The sequence below is a fragment of the Nomia melanderi genome, chromosome 1 (genome assembly GCF_051020985.1).
Source record: "Nomia melanderi isolate GNS246 chromosome 1, iyNomMela1, whole genome shotgun sequence".
NCBI lineage: Eukaryota > Metazoa > Arthropoda > Insecta > Hymenoptera > Halictidae > Nomia > Nomia melanderi.
This window is the reverse complement of record NC_134999.1, coordinates 32,272,593-32,292,615: the sequence shown is the minus strand read 5'-3', so window position 1 is coordinate 32,292,615 and position 20,023 is coordinate 32,272,593. Positions and strand designations below refer to the sequence as shown.

General features: G+C 41.6%; 1 protein-coding gene and 6 non-coding genes across 7 annotated transcripts; 6 read left to right on the top strand and 1 right to left on the bottom strand.

The window, feature by feature from the left end:
* Positions 1–11,732: 11,732 nt before the first annotated feature.
* Positions 11,733–12,827, bottom strand: LOC116428485 (calaxin). The gene is made up of 5 exons (XM_031980159.1): positions 12,701–12,827; positions 12,468–12,628; positions 12,324–12,404; positions 12,070–12,180; positions 11,733–11,921 (listed from the first exon to the last, which is right to left on the bottom strand). The coding sequence occupies exons 1-5, from the start codon at positions 12,825–12,827 to the stop codon at positions 11,733–11,735; spliced, it is 669 nt and encodes a 222-aa protein (XP_031836019.1).
* A 269-nt stretch (positions 12,828–13,096) lies between these two features.
* TRNAI-AAU (transfer RNA isoleucine (anticodon AAU)) lies at positions 13,097–13,170 on the top strand. Its single transcript has one exon. It is a non-coding gene; the product is annotated as a tRNA-Ile (tRNA).
* Positions 13,171–13,246: 76 nt separating this feature from the next.
* TRNAI-AAU (transfer RNA isoleucine (anticodon AAU)) lies at positions 13,247–13,320 on the top strand. The gene has a single exon. It is a non-coding gene; the product is annotated as a tRNA-Ile (tRNA).
* Positions 13,321–13,391: 71 nt separating this feature from the next.
* TRNAI-AAU (transfer RNA isoleucine (anticodon AAU)) lies at positions 13,392–13,465 on the top strand. The gene has a single exon. It is a non-coding gene; the product is annotated as a tRNA-Ile (tRNA).
* A 2,626-nt stretch (positions 13,466–16,091) lies between these two features.
* Positions 16,092–16,165, top strand: TRNAI-AAU (transfer RNA isoleucine (anticodon AAU)). Its single transcript has one exon. It is a non-coding gene; the product is annotated as a tRNA-Ile (tRNA).
* A 68-nt stretch (positions 16,166–16,233) lies between these two features.
* On the top strand, positions 16,234–16,307 carry TRNAI-AAU (transfer RNA isoleucine (anticodon AAU)). The gene has a single exon. It is a non-coding gene; the product is annotated as a tRNA-Ile (tRNA).
* Positions 16,308–16,378: 71 nt separating this feature from the next.
* TRNAI-AAU (transfer RNA isoleucine (anticodon AAU)) lies at positions 16,379–16,452 on the top strand. The gene has a single exon. It is a non-coding gene; the product is annotated as a tRNA-Ile (tRNA).
* Positions 16,453–20,023: the final 3,571 nt, after the last annotated feature.

The following is a 20,023-nucleotide window of genomic DNA, read 5'->3' as shown; positions in this document are numbered from 1 at the left end:
ACGTATTTTGAAAATATTTTCTGCGCTGAGTCATCGGTGAACAACGCTGGCCCGACTCTTCGAACCCGTTGCGGAACAAATTGCAAAATTGCACCGTGGAACGTTCTAAATTCTAAGGCGTCGGTTCCTCGGGCATTCGGAATCCTTAGGCGAAGTTAATATTCCTTTTGCGTGTATATTAATGCCATATTCATGAATTTGTAGAAAAATATAAAATTCAAATGTATTGATCTTATAATGTTAATACAATTTTTATATATTTCGTAATGATTACGTTTGCCGTGTATTTATCCTGTTTGTAAATGATAATACAAGTGGAATGTTTCGTATAAAAAGAAGGAGTATAATTATCAAATTTACGAGACGTCTCATTACAGAAAGAGAAGATGCAACATTCCGCAGCGTGTCCTCGGAGATCACGCGGCCATACATAATTCTCCGCTCGACCCAATTCATCAACTTAAAATTCATTTAACGTGTACGAGCTGTACTCGCCCAAATTGCCCGAGCGAATAATTCCGAGTATAAACCTGCTAAGATTGTGTTCTTATTAAATTACCAGGTTCGCGGGTACCGGACTCGCTAAAAAATCTATAAATCCTACGGAATCGCGTATGCAAAGGAGATGAGGCCTGATTACAGTAATGAACGAATCACCTGCTTCAACCAGGCACAAATATCCCATGAACTCTCGCATTACCCTGTCCGTGGCCATCAATATTTCCCTCTAAGCGCGCACCTGTCAGCGATTCAACGTTGCCCCGGAAATTGATCTCGCTCGTAACTTACACGCGGCTCTCGGGGTGTACTCGCGCGAAATCAGCTGCAATAATGACCATTAAATAATGACCGTTCCGCGGCGTAATCGATCCCGTGTGCGCGGCTGTGTTGTAATCAAGTGATTCGCGCGAACCGCGAATCTCGCCCACGGGTTCCGCGGCGGTTGCCGGCAAAGTTGCCGAAGATTCACCGAGAATATCAAGATATCTCGTACCCCGGTTGTATCGATCTCCGATGGGTATCTGCCCACGTAGACTCGATATCCGGCTACGTGTAGGTACACTCCGGGCCGCAGTCAATAATGATTATCGATCATTTCCGCGCCGGCGGTTCGGACGAGGTCAGAAGTTAATTCAAAATCAACGGCGATTCGCGCCGGAACAACGTCGCCTCCACGTTTCCCTGACGCTGCGGGATTTCTGGCGGGGCACCGGATTCTAATCTGCGATAATGCCGATTCTGTTCGAGCCGGACGTTATTCGAATTAATCATGACTTCGATTGACGATTTATAGAATCTTGATTCGGTGAAATGTTGACTTGAACCTTTTTCCTGTGATCTCTGTCGAGACTTTGTCGTTGGAGGTACTGTTAATTATTTCAATCGTTTTAATTATTAGTTTTAATAATTTTTTAAGTGAAAGTGGAATTAGAGGATTATTGGAAGTGTACGTTCAAGATACATAGGAAATATAGGTAATGATAAAATGTTTCTATGCGTAAAAGAAAAGAGGTGAATAATGTTTAGATTTACTAAATTAAATTGGAGATATTCGATTATAAAGATAGAAACTAAATAATTATAGAAACTTGTTTCACTAAATTCACTTCACTTCATCAAAGTGAATTTAATACTTCGAAAAAAAAATTCTTAAAATACAGTTAATATCAACCGAGGGTTGACAGCGTTGCGCAAGAAACACTCCGAAGATTTAAGCGAAACGTGGTTCACCCGGGACAGCTGGACTCCGTGTGTCAAGTTCTTCGAAAAAAGAGTCAGCCGTATCTTCGGACGAGTCAAAATGTTTCTTCTCTATCAGCACCATTACACTAATCCCCTGTGTTTTAAATTTCGTGCCAGCTACGCGACCCACTTCCAGGAGAACCTGTCATTTTCCCCGCGGGTAACCTGACAGGATAATGAACCATCCCGCGTTGCATCGGATTACGTTCAGCGAAATGGGGGAAAAACGAGTTGTCACGGTAAGGTGGTAGATCGGTAGAACCCATCGCGGAATAAATTGAATTCTACCTCTGCCCTGATTCTCTCGATAGCGAGAATTACCATTCCTCGCTTTTCTGGATTAAAGGGAATTATTTCACTGGTCCTGGAATCCCCTATAAACCTCATTTTTTTCTTTTGTCCGAATTATTTCCTGATTTATCTGAAATACCTAATGACTTCGTACAAACGTATTATCGGTTATTCGGATGAATATATAATACCGATAACTCAATTTCTCGCAAATAGATAATAGGGAAAGAGAAAAAGGAAATATTTAACGATATTTAACAATCTTTCACGATTGATTTAATATGAAATTTTATATTTCACGGTAAATTTCAATCGAGAATATAAATCGAAGGTATTTTTAATTTTCTAACTAATATTTCACAAGTTCATTACAGATCTATAATTTATTTTACATTTTCTATTCTGTACTATACAGTTCGTATACTTTGTATTTCAAAGATGGTTATTATTATTAAATTACGTTTGATTATTATTATACCTCTATTCTTCTAAAGAGATACACGAAAATTCGAGATCATATGAAGATACAAATCTGCAAGGAATAAAGTTTGAAATACACGTTGATTGCGCAGACTGTACCATCCTCCGCAAATGGAGGGCTATCTAGCATCGTCTGCGACAGGAAATTGACAAAAAGGACAAACGGGAGGCTGGAGCCGGTAGCCGTGTCATCGTAAACCGACGTCAAAGTCGTTAAATAATTATCGCGACGATCAGCCTCGATTAATGTGACCACCGCTTCGTCCCGGATCCGAAGTGAACCGCCACCGAGAAAAGAACAGACGCACTTCTGGTATTTAGCGTGAGGAATGGCGCACGTCAACGTGATGGATAAACTCGGTTTCCCGCCGTACTTTATCGTAAATGGCGGAGGGAGTATTGCGGAGGCGAAAACACAGGTGGCCGTGGTCGTGTATTACGCGAAGAATACGAACTCCTAAGTAAGAGATCCTACGGGAATAATTAGGAACATTTGTTACGGGTCCAAGAACTGTCGTTGGCAGTCCCGGTTACCGTTGGAAAGTTCAACGTCTTCAGAGTTTTACAGACATCGCTGAAAGATATACTGAAACAATATAATCCAATAAACAGAAAAATATAAGGAACACTTCAAAGTTGTTTCAAAGCTCTTAAAGAACTAACTACTAAGGAAAAGTTTTCTTAAAGTACTGTGGGATAATGTAAAATATAAATGACTCGAAAGCTTTCTATAAAACATCGAGAAAAGTGAAATATCTCTAATAAAAAAGCTATCAAATTCAAAAGATCAACAGTGCACAATAAAAACGTGCTTCTCACAACATTCCGATCACATCGAGCTCATCAAAATCCTCAAATCTTCGATCGAACTCCAACCACCGCCCACAAATCCCTCCGCCGGAGTCACGCGGAGCGCACACTTCCGGGGGTCCTCAAGAAAAATCGTCGCGTCGTTAAATCGTCTCGCAGAAATGCGCATCACCCTAGAGCCACGAAGAAATGTGGCATCCCTTCGAATCAGATCGTAAGAACGAAGAAATCCGAGAACAATGTGAAGAGCTATTGAAGGCGGACGAGATCGCCTCTTGAATGAGCGTTCGCGCAATGGATCGATAAACCACTCGATATCTGTGAATAGGGGATAGCCTCGGACGTTTCTAACGTCGCCTCGAAAGGGCGAGCGGAGAAAAAAATTAGTCTGAAATGACCGGATGTAGATAATCCCCCCACGGTTGGGAGCCGTTGCGTCCGACGAGGGGAAAAAGAGGCGGGAAGGAGGGGGGGCCCGGAGAAAGAGAGGTTAGGAACGTCGCTGAAAAATGGACGATGCACGTTTCGCAAGAGATACGGCGCTGAGATCCGGCCGACGCCTAATCCTGTTTTGAAAACTCGGTCTCGCATGACCGTGACAAACTCGACACCTTGAGATAGTTTATGGCGATGCCCGGGCGCTGCGCGCCGCCATTATCGCTCCACGGCCAGCTCGGTTTCGATGTTTTTCGTCCGTGGCCGTTGCCCAGGACCCTATATCAGAACTTCGACTCCCGCTTTCGTCCATTAATTGGATCCCTATCTGCGGATCGCGATCGGACCTCGTTGGCCGAGCGTTCAATGAACAGATATCGGTCGCTCGTTTCTTACGCCCTTCTGGCTCCCGATATTAATCTGCCACCCGACTCCCGCCGGGTTTGATGAACACTTTGTTGCGGACGGGCACCGCGCTGATCGAGCCGGCCTGACGGGCAGTTCACTTTGTTGGCTCTCATATTTGGAGATAATTCATTAGAGAACGAACCCAGTGGAACGGGGATGACGCTGGGATTCTGATTTCGCGGGGGTGGGTTTCGAGGATTGATGATTTGGACTCTGTTCGGCGGGTTGTTCGTTTTTATTGGACCAATGATAGGCTTAGAAATATGGAATTGGTAGTGGAGCAAGAGAGGAAATTGGGTTATTAACGTGAATGGAAATTATTGATTTCTTTCTTAATATTCAGGGTGATAGAGATAGGATATTTGGAGTGTTCCGTGATCTATGGATTTATGGATTTGAAAAGTATATCTTAGTGTTCTCTGGATTAGATGTAGGTACATTGAGCGACAAACTGGTTTAGATTCATTATGGAAATGTTAATAAATAGTTTTTTGCGTGTTTACGAAAACTCTTAGCGAATTTTTAAAGTCTGATTATTGCTAAAGATACGATGTTGTATAGACATTAGAAATTTTTGTTTAAGTTAACGGTATGATTACACGTCAATTAACCCAGGGGTAGATTTTACCTCTCCTAAAACGGGAACTTCAACTAACCATAAACTTTCCATATCAAAACGTGTAACGACAAGCTGCGGTTGTCGGGAAAGATTAAATTGTATGTCCGAGCATGATTGCCTGCAAATGAAATTTACCTGAAGAGATTAATAGCATCAACCTCTGCTCGCTTTGCTCTTTGCCTCACTCCACTGCCATTCCATAACCTTTTCAGAAATGTTTAAATCATTACAGAACCAAATATCGCGAGATGTATATAAATAGATCTAATAAAATCTTGATTACAGCAATCCGTAACTAGATCACAGAAGCTTCCAGGAAATTAAATTCAATCCATGCGTCTTGTTCAGAGAAACAAGAACTAATCGAAAACCCCTAATTCTCTTGTCCTATTAAAATTAAAGTTAATCTTACCGATCGAGCGGTAAACCATATTTTTAGTTGGACAATTAACAGAGACGACGGAAAAGTATAAACAATTTTCTCGTCCCAGTTCCGAGAAACTCGCCAGCCTGCAGGCCGTGATCTCCCGAAACGTTGAAATCCCGCCGGACATATTATTCCGACCGATAAATTGGAAAGTCTGTAACGATTCAATAAACAAGCCCCTTCATTTCCTGCTTCATTAATCTATCAGGCTTTCATCGATACAGAATAATTTCCCTGCGCCCGAAACAGCCTTCGGGCCGAAATTCATTCATTCCGGGCGAAATTGTTTTCCGCCATATCATTTCCGCCTACTGTTCGGCCCGCGAAGCACGAAATTACACCCCGGCTACGTGTTTACGGAGCGTACGTGTCTTCGCGCGAATTTATTTTCGTCATTACGCCGATGATGCATTCCTCCGCCGATAAATCCCCTGTAATTTGGTACGGGGACCGCTACCGGCCGGCGAGGCGCGTGAATTTCGGCCGTCTCACGATTTGCGAGGCGTCGAGAGAATTGAATTCCGGCCTCGCGGAGAAACAAACAGCCCGGCCGGCCGCGCGCGGATGATTTAATGCGGCCGTCCGTCACGGCCGGCCGGGACAGACGGCTTCGGTTCTTCCTCTTGGAAATCCGTCTAGTCGCGTGGCACGTCGCGGGCGTTGCCCAACGTGTCTTTCAGCGATCCTATCGTCTTGGCTCGACGTCTCTCCGCTCCCATTCGCCGGGCTAATTAACTCCGCCGAACGAAATGAGAAACACGCTTCTTCCCTGTGACTGACGGGGAACTTCTGGAGCTGATACGCGAGAGGTATTTTGCGCTCGAATACGGTTTCGTGTCGTTCCAGAGAGGTACATGCGAATCTTGACTTTTAACCGAAGTATTGAAAGAAGACTTTTGAACCACTGATGACGAGGATATCTTTAATATTTTGTAGACTGGTTCAGGTTGCTTTCATTCTAGAGTTGACGTTCACGGATTCACCGGTAAAGTTAACAATTTATTAACAGTACATGGTGCTAGGGAAACAGTATCTTTACTCTAGAGAATTTTTATATAATTTAATGGAACGTTCCTTGAATAAGGGATGATTTGAATACTTCTAAGTTTTATACTTTAAGTTTACTATCAAATGCAATAGAACATAATAAATAACACGGTTAATATATTTAAATTATAATAAGATAATAGTTCAGTAAATAATATTTTAATATATGATCAGCTCGAAAAGCCACCCCTTTAGACTTCTTACAAGGTTAAAGAGAAGAATGGAGATACGGATTCTTTTAGATCGAAATCGATTCATGGTTCCAACAATTCCACGTACTATCGGTCGAACATGGTCTGGGTCGAAATTCCTAGGCGATTGTAAAACGTGATCGCGTCCATCGAGCGTTAATCATTCTCCCAGGGGTCCGCGACACCTACGCGGTATCACCGGTGATCGGTTGACCCGATAAATCAAGCATCCAGAAATTTATTATTGCGCGAATTCCAGGGAGCGGGAACCGGTGTACAGGAACGGGCGAAAGGTCGTTCCCCGCTCGGCCAATAAATTTAATTAACGGATAGGCGAAAGCGTCAGGAGCGCGGACCGGCGCGGCGGTTAGATCGCTTTTCCACCGCGGAAAAATCTCCGGCCGCTTTCGGTCCCGTGCTCCATAAATATCGATGCGGCCGTTCTGGTCCAGCTGAGACGCTTGCGCAATGTTTCGCGCGCCCGCGGAATGTTCAATCAACCGTGCAGATGGATCCCGAGGGTGAAACGACGCCTCGAGGTAGTTAGGAAGGAACGCTGCGCCGACCGACGGGAAACGTCACTTCTGTCGCTTTACTTTCGCGACACAACACTTTCGACTTTCCACGAAGATATTTTTCAACGGTACTTTTCTTTTTAAATCACTGCATTTATACTGTACGATGTGCGATAGTATTTCTTGAAATTATCAGAAGACTAACACGTCGGACGATTATGTTAAAGGGAACGTATTTGAGAAGGTACGAAGAATTATTGGTGTAATCACTGATGATGACATGCAATAGTATTTCTTGAAATTATTAGAAGACTAATACGTCGGACGATGATGTCAAAGGGAACGTATTTGAGAAGGTACGAAGAATTATTGGTGTAATCACTGATGATGAGTATTTCGTTATGGAACATTTGTTAATTTTGTGATATTTTTGTGAAGTTTTGGTAAATGTGATTATTTCAGAAATTATAGGTTCACTCTAGGTAGAAGGTAGAACAGGATATTCAATATGAGATCGTTCCTCTGTCATTTTTAAAAATGACTGCTTCCCGAAAAGTCCACCTTAATATAGAGAGCATACATATGTCGAAGAACCCAAGACTTTATGAAAACATAAGGAACCGAAATATCGATTTTTTTATATCGGCAGGCTGTTGCGTTCCCTTAACAGGAAAGGGACGAAACGGCAGCACGTGGTCACCCGTTCGAACACGACACCGGTTTGTCGAAACAGCGGGATCTACTACGTCGCTCGGCTCCCGAACAAATGGATTTAGGAAGATTCCGCTAACGAATCCGCTGATTTATCGTGGCTTGGGCTAGGGCCTCCCGGTTTTCTCGGTATCGTTTCAGTTTCCACTGCACGGCCGATCGGCGAAGAATTATTGCGTTTCGGTCGAAGGGGACGGAAATACGAGCGTGGTTTGTTCTGTAACAGGAATCAGTGTATGGTAAATAATTATGGCGGCAGATGGGGAAATAGGAATATCGAGGACGGTGCTGGGGGTAATGGGCGATATGCTTGTTGCTAAAGTGAAATGAGCTATTTAATTTAGGGGTAGTTTTCTGGGGGATGTTTGTGGATAAATTGACGTATAGTTCAAAATTAGATTACACGTAATTATGTAAATTCCTACTAAAAGATAGAAGCGACATTTAATCGAAGAAACGAACAAAAATCAATCTAAGCGATTTCCAATAATTTTATTACATCCGCGTGTTAGTCTCCGAACAGTCCATTATAAATGTTTAAATTAATTCTTCTAATGAACAATTCCTCCGTTATAAAATACACGTTACAGCTGTTCGAAGTACATGTCCGAACGTATTGTACGATAACAAAATGATTTACAGTACAATAAAATTAAAAGCACAGTTTACCAGTTAATGTAAATCATATATAAAATTAATGAACGTAAATTATGAACCATATAAAATTATTACGAGACTCGCGGAACCTGCATGACAATTAAAAGCACGATGCGGCCCACGCGAATGTCTGAATTCAATTTCAATCTCCCTTAAATTACACGCTTTGCCTGATTCACAGCGTTCCGTAAGGTCACGGGGTCACGTGTCGCGCAAACCAAGGAGCACGATTTTATTTTCCTCCCTCCAACGGGCCTTTCATCTTTTCTATTGCTTTCTCTCCCCTCTTTAAGGCGCACGCGTATGTACGCGTGAATACGATCTACGCATTGGATTTCACGTGAATCGTTCGCTCGCTCGCTCGCTCGCGCGCGCGCGCGCGCCCCTCCACGAATTACCGGTTGGATTTATCGCCCGAGAAAAAGACTTGGCCGGCATTCTCGTAATCCTTTGCCGGTGGACCAAGATGCCGGCCCTTTTGATGCGTGGGCGTGGGCCACGCAAATCGAATCGCTCGCCGTCTCATCACGTTCCGTCGAAATCACAACCATTCCGAGTAATCGAGTCTGATTATTATTTATGCTTTTGTGATCCGGGATCCTTTCGCTTCCGTTCCTGTGACCAATGATCCCTGCCGCTCGCGGATTCGTATAAGATACGACAGCTAAATTGCGATCGAGCGTATTTCTCATTTTCGGTGGTATATCATTTCATCGCCCTGCGCTCCCTTCCTTTGAGCTTTTGCGAACCAATCACGCTTGGAAATGTCGTTTCGAGAATGAATAGAACTTCGAGAAGATTTCTCAAATGTTCCTATCGTGATTTAATAAATACTACTGTTATCTTTTGTTTTCAAATCAAAGAAACAGAATATTTTACTATCGTTATCTTCGAAACTCTTTGACAATAAAATCTGATATAATATGAATTATAATTCTCTTGAACCAAGAGAAGAATCGTGAGTCAAGCGGTTGAAATATTATCGCAAATACACTAAAACTCCTAAAAAATCTAATTCGATACAATTAAAAATACAATTACATTTATACACCGACAATAATCATACACACTATTTCTTCCTCGGCAAACATTAAATTCCTCTCCGCCCGAACTCATTAGAGCCCCAATTTCCACTCCCGAAGCAGAAATAATCGAATGAAATTCAAACTATCTCCTCGAACGGAGGGCGTACCGGGGTCTCAATCGATGCGAGCCGTTGCACGTGGCGGCGCGCGTTGCGCCGCGCCGCGCCACCTACGAATTTACGAACATCCTGGACTACTACTATCTTTTCTTCCGCGGCGTGTACCGCATATCCACGGTCGCAGACACAAATACGAACATTTCGCTGTCGACACGCCACGGGCATGTTTTCTCAGCTGGTGCCCTAACTCTCGATCTCGACGATCCTCCTTCCCCTCCCCGCCGGCCTGCCCGTGCCCGGGCTCTCGCCTGTTCCACGGTACACGGCAGATCCTGGTGGATCCTTTCAAGACACGGTCGGCTACCCACAAAGGATCTGCCCTTTCATACGCACGTTATTATACTCTTTACAGAATATCGTTCCACCTTCTCCCTTTTGGAACCGGAGGAAGGAAGGGAAAAAAAAGGAAAGAAAGGAGAAGGGAGGAGAGGAGCGGGACTCGCGCGTGTGTTGGTGTTACACGGCGCTATACGTGTGCACGCCCACGCATTGTGGCCCGAGCCTCCGGGCAGGGTGGACGTCCCGACGAAAGCTTCGAGATTTTCTCGTTTAATTTGTTGTTATAGCTGCTTGAGACCGCGGATCGGGCCATTCGTTCAGCCGTGCCCGATCCTCAAACATTCATTATGTTTTTTCGTAACACGTCCGAAACACCCCCTCGCCGAACTGCACCGCGGCGCGTCGGTGCTGCGGCTTTTCCGCGGCTACGTGTTTGCCCTGCACTCGCGGGCACAATCCGTGTCTATTTGCCGACTGTATCCAGCTAACCGTCTCTATTAATCGAGGGAATGCCGGGGCGGAGGTTCGCACCACCGGGACCCGGGGACACGGCACAATCGGGGACGCCTGGGATAATTAACAATGTGACAATGCTGTATTGTTGAATTGTTTTTCGTAATAGTCTATTAACGCTTTGACCGGCGGGCCGTGGTTAATGGGGATTGGTGCTCGCGTTTGCGGCGCGGAGTTAATTGGAATATCGCGCACGGGGGATTAATTGGAACTTGATTGTTTGACTTCCCGGGTTTTCTGATTTGCGCTCGGAGAGATTGGGAATCTACCGATCGATTGAATATTAAAAGGGGTTGGTTTGGTGTGTATACTTTTGCATGGATTATTGTAGATTCTGGGATTTCTTTAAATAATTGTTTTTATAATGAAGCTTCTTATGAAATAGAAGTTGAAGAGAATTAGAACTTGATTGTTTGACTTCTAGGGTTTCCTGACTTGCGCTCGGAGAGATTGGGTATCAACTGATCGATTAAATATTAAAAGGGGTTGGTTTGCTGTGTATACTTTTGCTTGAATTATTGTAGATTCTGAGATTTGTTTAAATAATTGTTGTTGGAATGAAGCTTCTTATGAAATAGAAGTTGAAGAGACTATAGTAGTTACGTATGTATAAGTACGAATATAAAAGGCTGCAGTATAGGGGGTTAAAAGTTTATTATTAAGTTCCATTTTCTCATTTCATTTTAATCCAATTTGTAATACAGCTTGAGAGACACCAAATTTCATGGTACACTCGGAGAAGTATAGGATATCGTGAGATTTAACAATTTCGAAGGACACGTCCATACACGAGTGCACTCGTGTCAGTCAAGTGTTCAGGGTTTACTATTTTTTTCTATACTAGTACTCTCAGGAGAGCACTCAATGCTGAAGCAGCATGGGAAAAGGTCTGTTACGGTGAAATGCACTTGCCGGGCAGATAATTTGCACTCAGAAAGTTCAATTGAGCAGTTGATCGAGTCCTTTGCGACGATTGCGTCACGGATTGCATCGGATGCGATTAGGGGATGGTATTATCGCGGTCCATTAGCGATTGTTTGGGGGAAAGACGCGAGTCAGTATGCGTCGTTCGATCAGTCGTAAGGAATGCAGTTCAGGTTCGACTTGGAAAAGTTAGTGGAGCGTGGTCCAGGGCCTAGGCGGATCTCTTCTGTCTGATTTGGCACATTTTCCTCCCCTGCCGCTCCCTTGGCTTCTCGATCAGCGTTCCTCTTGAATTATTCTTCAAGGCTTCGTGTGTACACTTCAAAGAAGTACACACAGAGGCGAGATTGTGAAGTCACTCGATCGGTTGCTTTTAGAATATTGGATGTGTTAGAGTCAATTTGCGTTCGATTAATATTTAAACACGTTTCATTAGTCGTGAACTGCGAGTGAGATTGAAGGGAGTTAGCAAGGATTGTCAAAAACGCCCAAGACGATCGGTAAACGTTCTCAGAAACACGTTGCGAGCTTCTCTAGATGGAAAGACTGGACCCATGCATTCTAATAAAAGTGGATTTCTTTCTTTCACAGCTGTTTTGAAATCTTCCTCGGAAATTGAGCCATCACGGTCTACGTCGAGCTTCTTGAGTAAAAGATCTATCAGATCCTATAAGTTAAAAGACTTTGTTAAAGATATTAGATATATTTGTTAAACAATTAGTGACAAATTTTCCGTTTGTCTTCAATTTAATGTCTTCCTATTAGTAGAAAATAGCATATTTTTATATTAACACAATGGTGATTTTCCATTTTACTTTAACAGCTTCGTCAGGATTTTCATCATTCTGCAGTTTGATTAAACAGCCACGCATTATCGGAAATATTTGCTCCCTTTTCAGTCGATTGGTTTTCAAGTGGTCGTATACCTAATTATTCAGAATTTCCATTAAATCATCGAACCACTGGTGATGATTAAAACGTTTAAAAACACCGAGGATTTCACTTTAGAAATTTTAATTAATAAAATTTTAATTTGTTAACTGGCCAGGGGTATGAGAGGGAATATTACTTTATAAGCATACTGTATTTTCTCATCCATGCTGCCGCGTAATGTCACTGAAAGGCCCTCGATCCATTGATCAACGTGCACCTGTAATTATACGCTGTAACTACTATACATTAGTTAGCACTTTCTCGTCGCACATTCCATTACCTGCAACGCGTTCTTTTTATCGAATACCCCGAACACCCTGTCGATTAACAGGTGTCGTATATTTTCTGTAAAGTCGAGACCCGATTGGAAAATGTCCCGAAACACTGATCTGCTCATAGGACCCAACGTTTGCACGCATTTACGGTGAATTATTGCCAGCGCTGCCACAAAATAAATTAATATAATAGATATCAAAGAATTAAACGAATAATTATAATCGATGAACCTATAACCTTCAACTTCTCTGACATTAAAGTGCGTCTGACGTGCCAATCTCTTGAACTTGTCCAAATTTCTCGTCCTGAACACAATTTCCTTAAGGGTGTCATTTAATGCGTCGACTGGTTGCTCGGCAGGCATCTCTCAAAAATTATTAATTACTGTTACTTGAAAATTTTGTACAAAATAGATTTCTTTCCAAAACTCATGATGTGCCCATTTTCTAACAGCAGCTGTCATCTGTTTCACTTTTGGATTTCGTGGATGCTCACATTCAATCTAACCTACCTCCCAGCGATCAGTGACATTAAAATTGATCTATTTTACACTTCTACCATAAAATTAATGAAATATAAATATTAACTCGAGAACTGTCACAGAAATAGAGCTCCCTAGAAACGGAGCACAACGGCCCATTAGCTCAGCTGGTTAGAGCGTCGTGCTAATAACGCGAAGGTCGCGGGTTCGATCCCCCCATGGGCCATATTTATTTTTTTAATTTTAGATTTTTTATTTAATAACAAATACGGGAAATTTAAATATTAAGAGGATATAACATCGGCCCATTAGCTCAGTTGGTTAGAGCGTCGTGCTAATAACGCGAAGGTCGCGGGTTCGATCCCCTCATGGGCCATACTTTACTTTTTATAAATCGTTATTTTATTATTTAACAACAAATACGTAAAATTACTATCGTTGGACATCGGCCCATTAGCTCAGCTGGTTAGAGCGTCGTGCTAATAACGCGAAGGTCGCGGGTTCGATCCCCCCATGGGCCACGCTTCTTTAATTTTTATAAATTTTTGTTTTATTATTTAACTAGAAATACGAGAACTTATCAACGTTGCACATCGGCCCATTAGCAGTTGGTTAGAGCGTCGTGCTCCCAGGTCAAGATCCCCGCCGCCTACACCTCAAGACAAGAAACTATCCGGAAACTCCACCATACAGGCAAGCCAACCCGAAGTCAACAAACCGAATGCACCAACAGCAAAGGCAAAACCACCCACCATCATAATAGTGGAAACACCGCAGCAAATCACGTACAGTCTGTTCAAGGAAAACGCAGGGCTAAACAACTTCACTATAAAAAGGGTAAACGACAAAAAACACTACGTAATAGTAAACACAACAGACGGACACACAAAAACAGTAGAAATTCTAACAAGTCAACACATTAAACACTACACATACACTCCAAAGACGCAAAAGCCATTCAACATAGTGTTAAAGGGACTGTAGACGAAGTACTAGCAGACATAAACACGAAAAAACAAAAAAACGTTAATATTATAAAAATAACACCGCTACAGACCCCAAAAGCTAAACGGGAGAACAGGACACTCCCGTTCTTCCTAATCCAGCTTGCACCAGGCAGCGATGTAAACGGATTTAAACAAATCCGCTTCATCCTGCAACAGGTAGTAACCTGGGAAAAACTAATTAAGAGAGAGCCGATAACATGCGTGCGGTGCCAAAGAAACGGCCACACCGCACGCAATTGCAACCTAGAGTATAAGTGCGTAAAATGCCCCGAAAAACATGAACCAGGTCAATGCAAAATAGAAAAGGGAAGCAGAATCGACCCCGCACTCTTGTACTGCGTCAGGTGCAAAAAGCACGGACACCCGGCGTCGTACAGGGGATGCGAGGAATATAAAAAAAACATCGTAAGAATCCAAGAAATAAAAAACAAAAAACAGGAAGCGACATCGCAGAAAATAACCGCGGCAAGAGCCAGAATAGATTCTGCCTCACTAAGGCCGAACATAACCTACGCGAACGCCATAAAAACAAATGCTAGAAGCACACCAACCACCAGCTACCGCACAAACCCATCCACCGTACCCAACACGCAACACACACTGGACAGCAGACAACAAACACATGCACCACCTACACTAGAGGCCCTTTTCCAAGACCTCAAAACATTCATGACGGTACAAATCAACAGACTAGAAAACAGAATAGGCGAAAACGCACAAAAAATCACACACCTCCACAAGGAATACCACGGAACAAACACTCACAACGACGACATGGACACCTACAGCCCCTTCAATGGATAATCGAAACTTGAAAATCATATCCGCAAACATCAACTCAATAGTAACCAGTGAAAGACGATACGTCGTAACAGAACTACTAAACAAAGAAAAACCCGACCTACTGCTACTAAACGAGACGAAACTAAAGAAACAACACAGACCGAAATTTAAAGACTACGACTTAATACGAAGCGACAGAGAAGGCGGAAACAGGGGCGGCGTAGTCATATTAATAAAAAACACCATACCACACGAACACATACAAAACCTACATTAGCAACAAAACACTGTACAACACCGCAAACATACCACGAATAGACAACCACATACTCAACATCACGCGAAACTACTTCGCCAACACACGAACAATAAAAACAAACTCGCTAATATACAGCATAACATATCCACACGATGAATACTACACAAAAACAATGCAGACAGGCTACATCCCCCCCGAGGCATTCACACTTCTGGACAAAACGGGCAGGACAACAGACCCCAACAACATCCCCATAATATACCACGTACAGAGAACATCCAACGAAAACGAATACGATACGAACCACACACAAACAGCAAACATACAACACAAAAACTCGTACACAACATGACGATACCAGACAGAGACTGAAACAACAAAGACAGACTAAACAAAAAAAAATACTGGTGGCTAGATGAACACACCAACATAAGAGCACAAACACCGTCGACATACAAACACAAACAAAACAGCAAAAAATGTACAAAAATACAAAACGCCAGAAACCAAACGCGAAGCGCACAACCCCGAATGAATGTGAATGAATGAACGAGTGACGAAACGGAATGAGGAAGTGCATGTGTGTATATATTGGAAATAGGATATAGGTTAAGAATTAGATTAAGATAGGCTATAAGTACAACCAAGTAAAAAAACCCTCGGGGACGCTTTTTTTCAGAGCCCTCTGCGGAGCGGATCTTCTTGAGTCCACGAGATCAAGAGAGAAAAAAAATGTGTATATATATACATACAGAGATAAGCTGTAACAAACAGCGAAACAGAAATAGACATAAGAAAGAAGCGAAAACAAAAAAAAATGTAACTCCCGCACCGATGGCGAGCGTCGCACCACGATCAGGCCATCAAATATGTATTTAAGCAAGCAAACCGTGGATTATTCACCACCTGACCGTATCGAAAAATATGTACATAACGGCTTTTGAATAAAGAATATTTCAGAAAAAAAAAATTAGAGCGTCGTGCTAATAACGCGAAGGTCGCGGGTTCGATCCCCCATGGGCCACACTTCTTTAATTGTTATAAATTTTTGTTTTATTATTTAACTAGAAATATGAAAAATTATCAACGTTGCACATCGGCCCATTAGCTCAGTTGGTTAGAGCGTCGTGCTAATAACGCGAAGGTCGCGGGTTCGATCCCCCCATGGGCCATATTTATTTTTTTAATTTTAGATTTTTTATTTAATAACAAATACGGGAAATTGTTAGCTCTAAATATCGGCCCATTAGCTCAGTTGGTTAGAGCGTCGTGCTAATAACGCGAAGGTCGCGGGTTCGATCCCCTCATGGGCCATACTTTACTTTTTATAAATTGTTAATTTATTATTTAACAACAAATAAGTAAAATTACTATCGTTGGACATCGGCCCATTAGATCAGCTGGTTAGAGCGTCGTGCTAATAACGCGAAGGTCGCGGGTTCGATCCCCCCATGGGCCACACTTCTTTAATTTTTATAAATTTTTGTTTTATTATTTAACCAGAAATAAGGAAAATTATCAATGTTGCACATCGGCCCATTAGCTCAGTTGGAAGTTGGTCACAAGTGGTCGTCCAGGTAAGACGTGCCTAATACCTGTGTTAATGACCGTAACCGAAGTGCAGCGGAAATACGACAAACGCAGGGCAAGTGGTGACAAAAAATCAGTGAAACGCATAATTTATTTTATAAATATTCTGCATAAGCGGGAAGTAACAAAAAAATACACAGTATAGTGGCAGATTTAAATTTCCCGTCAAAGGGGCCCTGCGGGGACTCCCGACGAGAAACCGAAAATATTGAAGAAACGCATCATGATCATATCAACATGGAGCAAGAGAAAGTAAAAGTAATACCTAACGAAGTAATAAAGAAGTTAATAAATATGGAAAAAAGTGGTTCACTAAACCTCAACGCTATAGAAAGTGTCAGTAAAAATCTTTCCGGCATAGGAAAGAGAAAAAATTCACACATCCCGATGGCGGATCCAAAAATACCGAAAAATGAAGCCACAACCAAACGAAATGAAGAAGAAAATGCAAAAGTATTAACAGACATGCGCCAATTAATAGAAGAACTAAAAGCCCAAAATGAGAAATTAAACCAACAAGCTCTTGCACAACAAGATATGATCAGCAGCTTGCAAAAACAATTGTACGGAGCCACCTCGCAGAAAACATTAATCGAGAAGGACGGCAAAAACTCTGCGAACGAGAATTCAATGGATACGGAACCAGAGGAAAAGTCTAAAATCCAAGACAAAGAGGACGCCAAAAAAGAAATATTCACAACAATGACACGCAAGAAGCCAACACCACCTTCGCAGCGAGGGACAAACCCCCCATTAAACAATAAAGAAGGAAGACAGAAGACAGGTACCCAGCCCGCACACATGACCAACCAGGACCGTAACATTTCCGCAAGTACCCAACCGGCCCCAAGTAAGAAGCCACTAGACCCAGCAGGACCCGGAAGTAACAGTAGTCCGTCAACCTCAAGGAAATCCAGAATGCACACCGAAATTAATAATTTAGGTATGACAAGTAATACAACAATGCTCAAAAAACCACCACCCATAAACGTAATGTTCCAGGACCCCAAAGAGTCAGTAAAATTATTAAATAACAATATGAAAGAAACATCTTTCCATATCAAGCGCTTAAACAAAGCAAAGCACATAATACAGTTACACTCTCATAATGATTTTAATAGAGTAAAAGAAATTCTTGCCAACGCAGAAACTAATTTTTATACATTCACACCGAAAAGCGAAAAAAATCACAATTTTTTACTAAAAGGCCTCCCACACTCTTATAACGAAAATGAAATTTTAGAGGAACTTCAATCTATGTCAAATGAACAAATCGAATTTATTAAAGTCAACAAATTCAAAACAGCAAAATCAGTAAAAGAAAACAGAGATCTGCCCTTTTTCCTAACTCAAATCTCAGCTAACAGTGACCTATCAAAACTAAACGATATCAAATATGTTCACCATCACCTAATAAAATGGGAAAAATTAAAGAAAACAAACTTAACGCAATGCAGAAGATGCCAAAGATATGGTCATTCGGCTACTAACTGCAATCTAGATTATCGTTGCGTAAAATGCGCAGAACACCATAATCCGGGTGAGTGCAAAACAAACCATATCTCCGACAAAAATGAACACCCAAAACCATATTGTGTTAACTGCAGATGTTTCGGACACCCAGCATCATACAGGGGCTGTCCCAAATATAAAAAATTCAAGGAAAACATATCACTACATAAAACATTGAATAAAAGCAATAGTCCCCGCATTATTACCAACCCGGCATCTGTAATACCGGGTATACCATACGCCGCGATACTAAAAAACACTAAGCAAAAATCCGACTTAAACGATAACACCACCGGTATAGCTTTATCCAGCCACCCCCACCCCCAAACTAAATACCCAATCGAGTCCATCCCACCACTCAAGTCGCAACCACATAACTTAACTGATAGAACCGAAAAATTAGAAAAAATAGTAGGAGCACTCTCACAAAAAATTGAAAAAATAGGTAACCAAATAAATCACCTAATAGAAGTCTTTCTCAATGGCTACCAACATTAACACTCACTCAGAACCACTAAAATTAAAAATTCTATCATTAAACGTAAATTCAATAGTAAGCAATAGCAAAAGAATAGCCCTAACAACCTTAATTAATAAAAAGAAGCCCGATATAGTTTTGTTAAACGAAACAAAATTAAACAAGAAACATACACTATTCTTTAAAGATTATGTCTGTATCAGAAACGATCGTCCAGATAGCGGGGGAGGAGGGACAGCAATTTTAATTAACAAAAAAATAGATCACTCTATAATCGACTCCACGCAACAATACAATACACTTGAAACAACTAAGATTAAAACAAGTTTGGCCGGTAACCACGAATTAATTATAGTAGCTTTTTACGCAAGGAAAAGCAACAGTACCCAATTTAAAAACGAAATGGATAAGTTATTCACGGAATTAAACTTGAGTTCAACGTCGAAATACTATATTATAGCAGGCGACTTTAATGCGAGACACACATCTTGGTCTAATTCCTCAAACAGTAATAGAGGAAATACTCTAAAAAACTGGATCGACGAAAATGATGTAACATACAGAATTAACCTGCTCCACTCAGAATTTCCATCATATCCCCGAAATGGATCATTTATAGATCTTTTTCTAGCCGATGCAAGAATAAATTTCCAAAATGCAGCTCATAACAAACTAGAAACAATCCCATTCACAAGTGACCACGAGGCTATCGCAGCAGTCATTAATATCTCGGACCAGAGACTAGCCTTACGTGACATTCAAAATGAACACAGATTCAATTTTGCTAAAACTAACTGGAAAAAATTCAAAAATATTCTAAGCAAATACAATCCAGATATACCATCCAATACTAATCTCTCAATAAAACAAATAGATCAACACCTAAATGATATAAAAATTAAAATTCTAGAAACAATAGAGCAAACAGTACCAAAATTCCAAACAGCGAATTCAACAGATAAATATCTCAACAGAAAAATTAAACAACTACAAAAGGAGGAAGCACAGGCAATAGCAACAATTCGCAGTATTCGTAGAACGATGGCAGCCGGCCCCCATATTAGACATTCAATACATATTATAAACAGCAGGATCAAAGCATTAAGGAGAAAAATAAAAACGGAGATCGACAAAGAGGTCAATAATTACTGGTTCAATAGAATCAGCAAAATAAATCCCAAACAATCCCATAAAACGTTCCCCGACATCAACTCAATTTTTAGGAAAAAAGAACCATTAACTATCCCGGCACTTAAAATAAGCGCAGAGGATACAGATCTACTATACAGGGCCAACATAGATCCAAAAACCCTACACATAGACGGAAACAATAATTTTTGGGTAAAAAACAATATCGAAAAATTAAACTTACTAGGAGCCTACTATTCCAAAGTCAACGATCAAAACACGGAAATTAATAACCCCAAATTTAGAAATATAATCGAAAGAG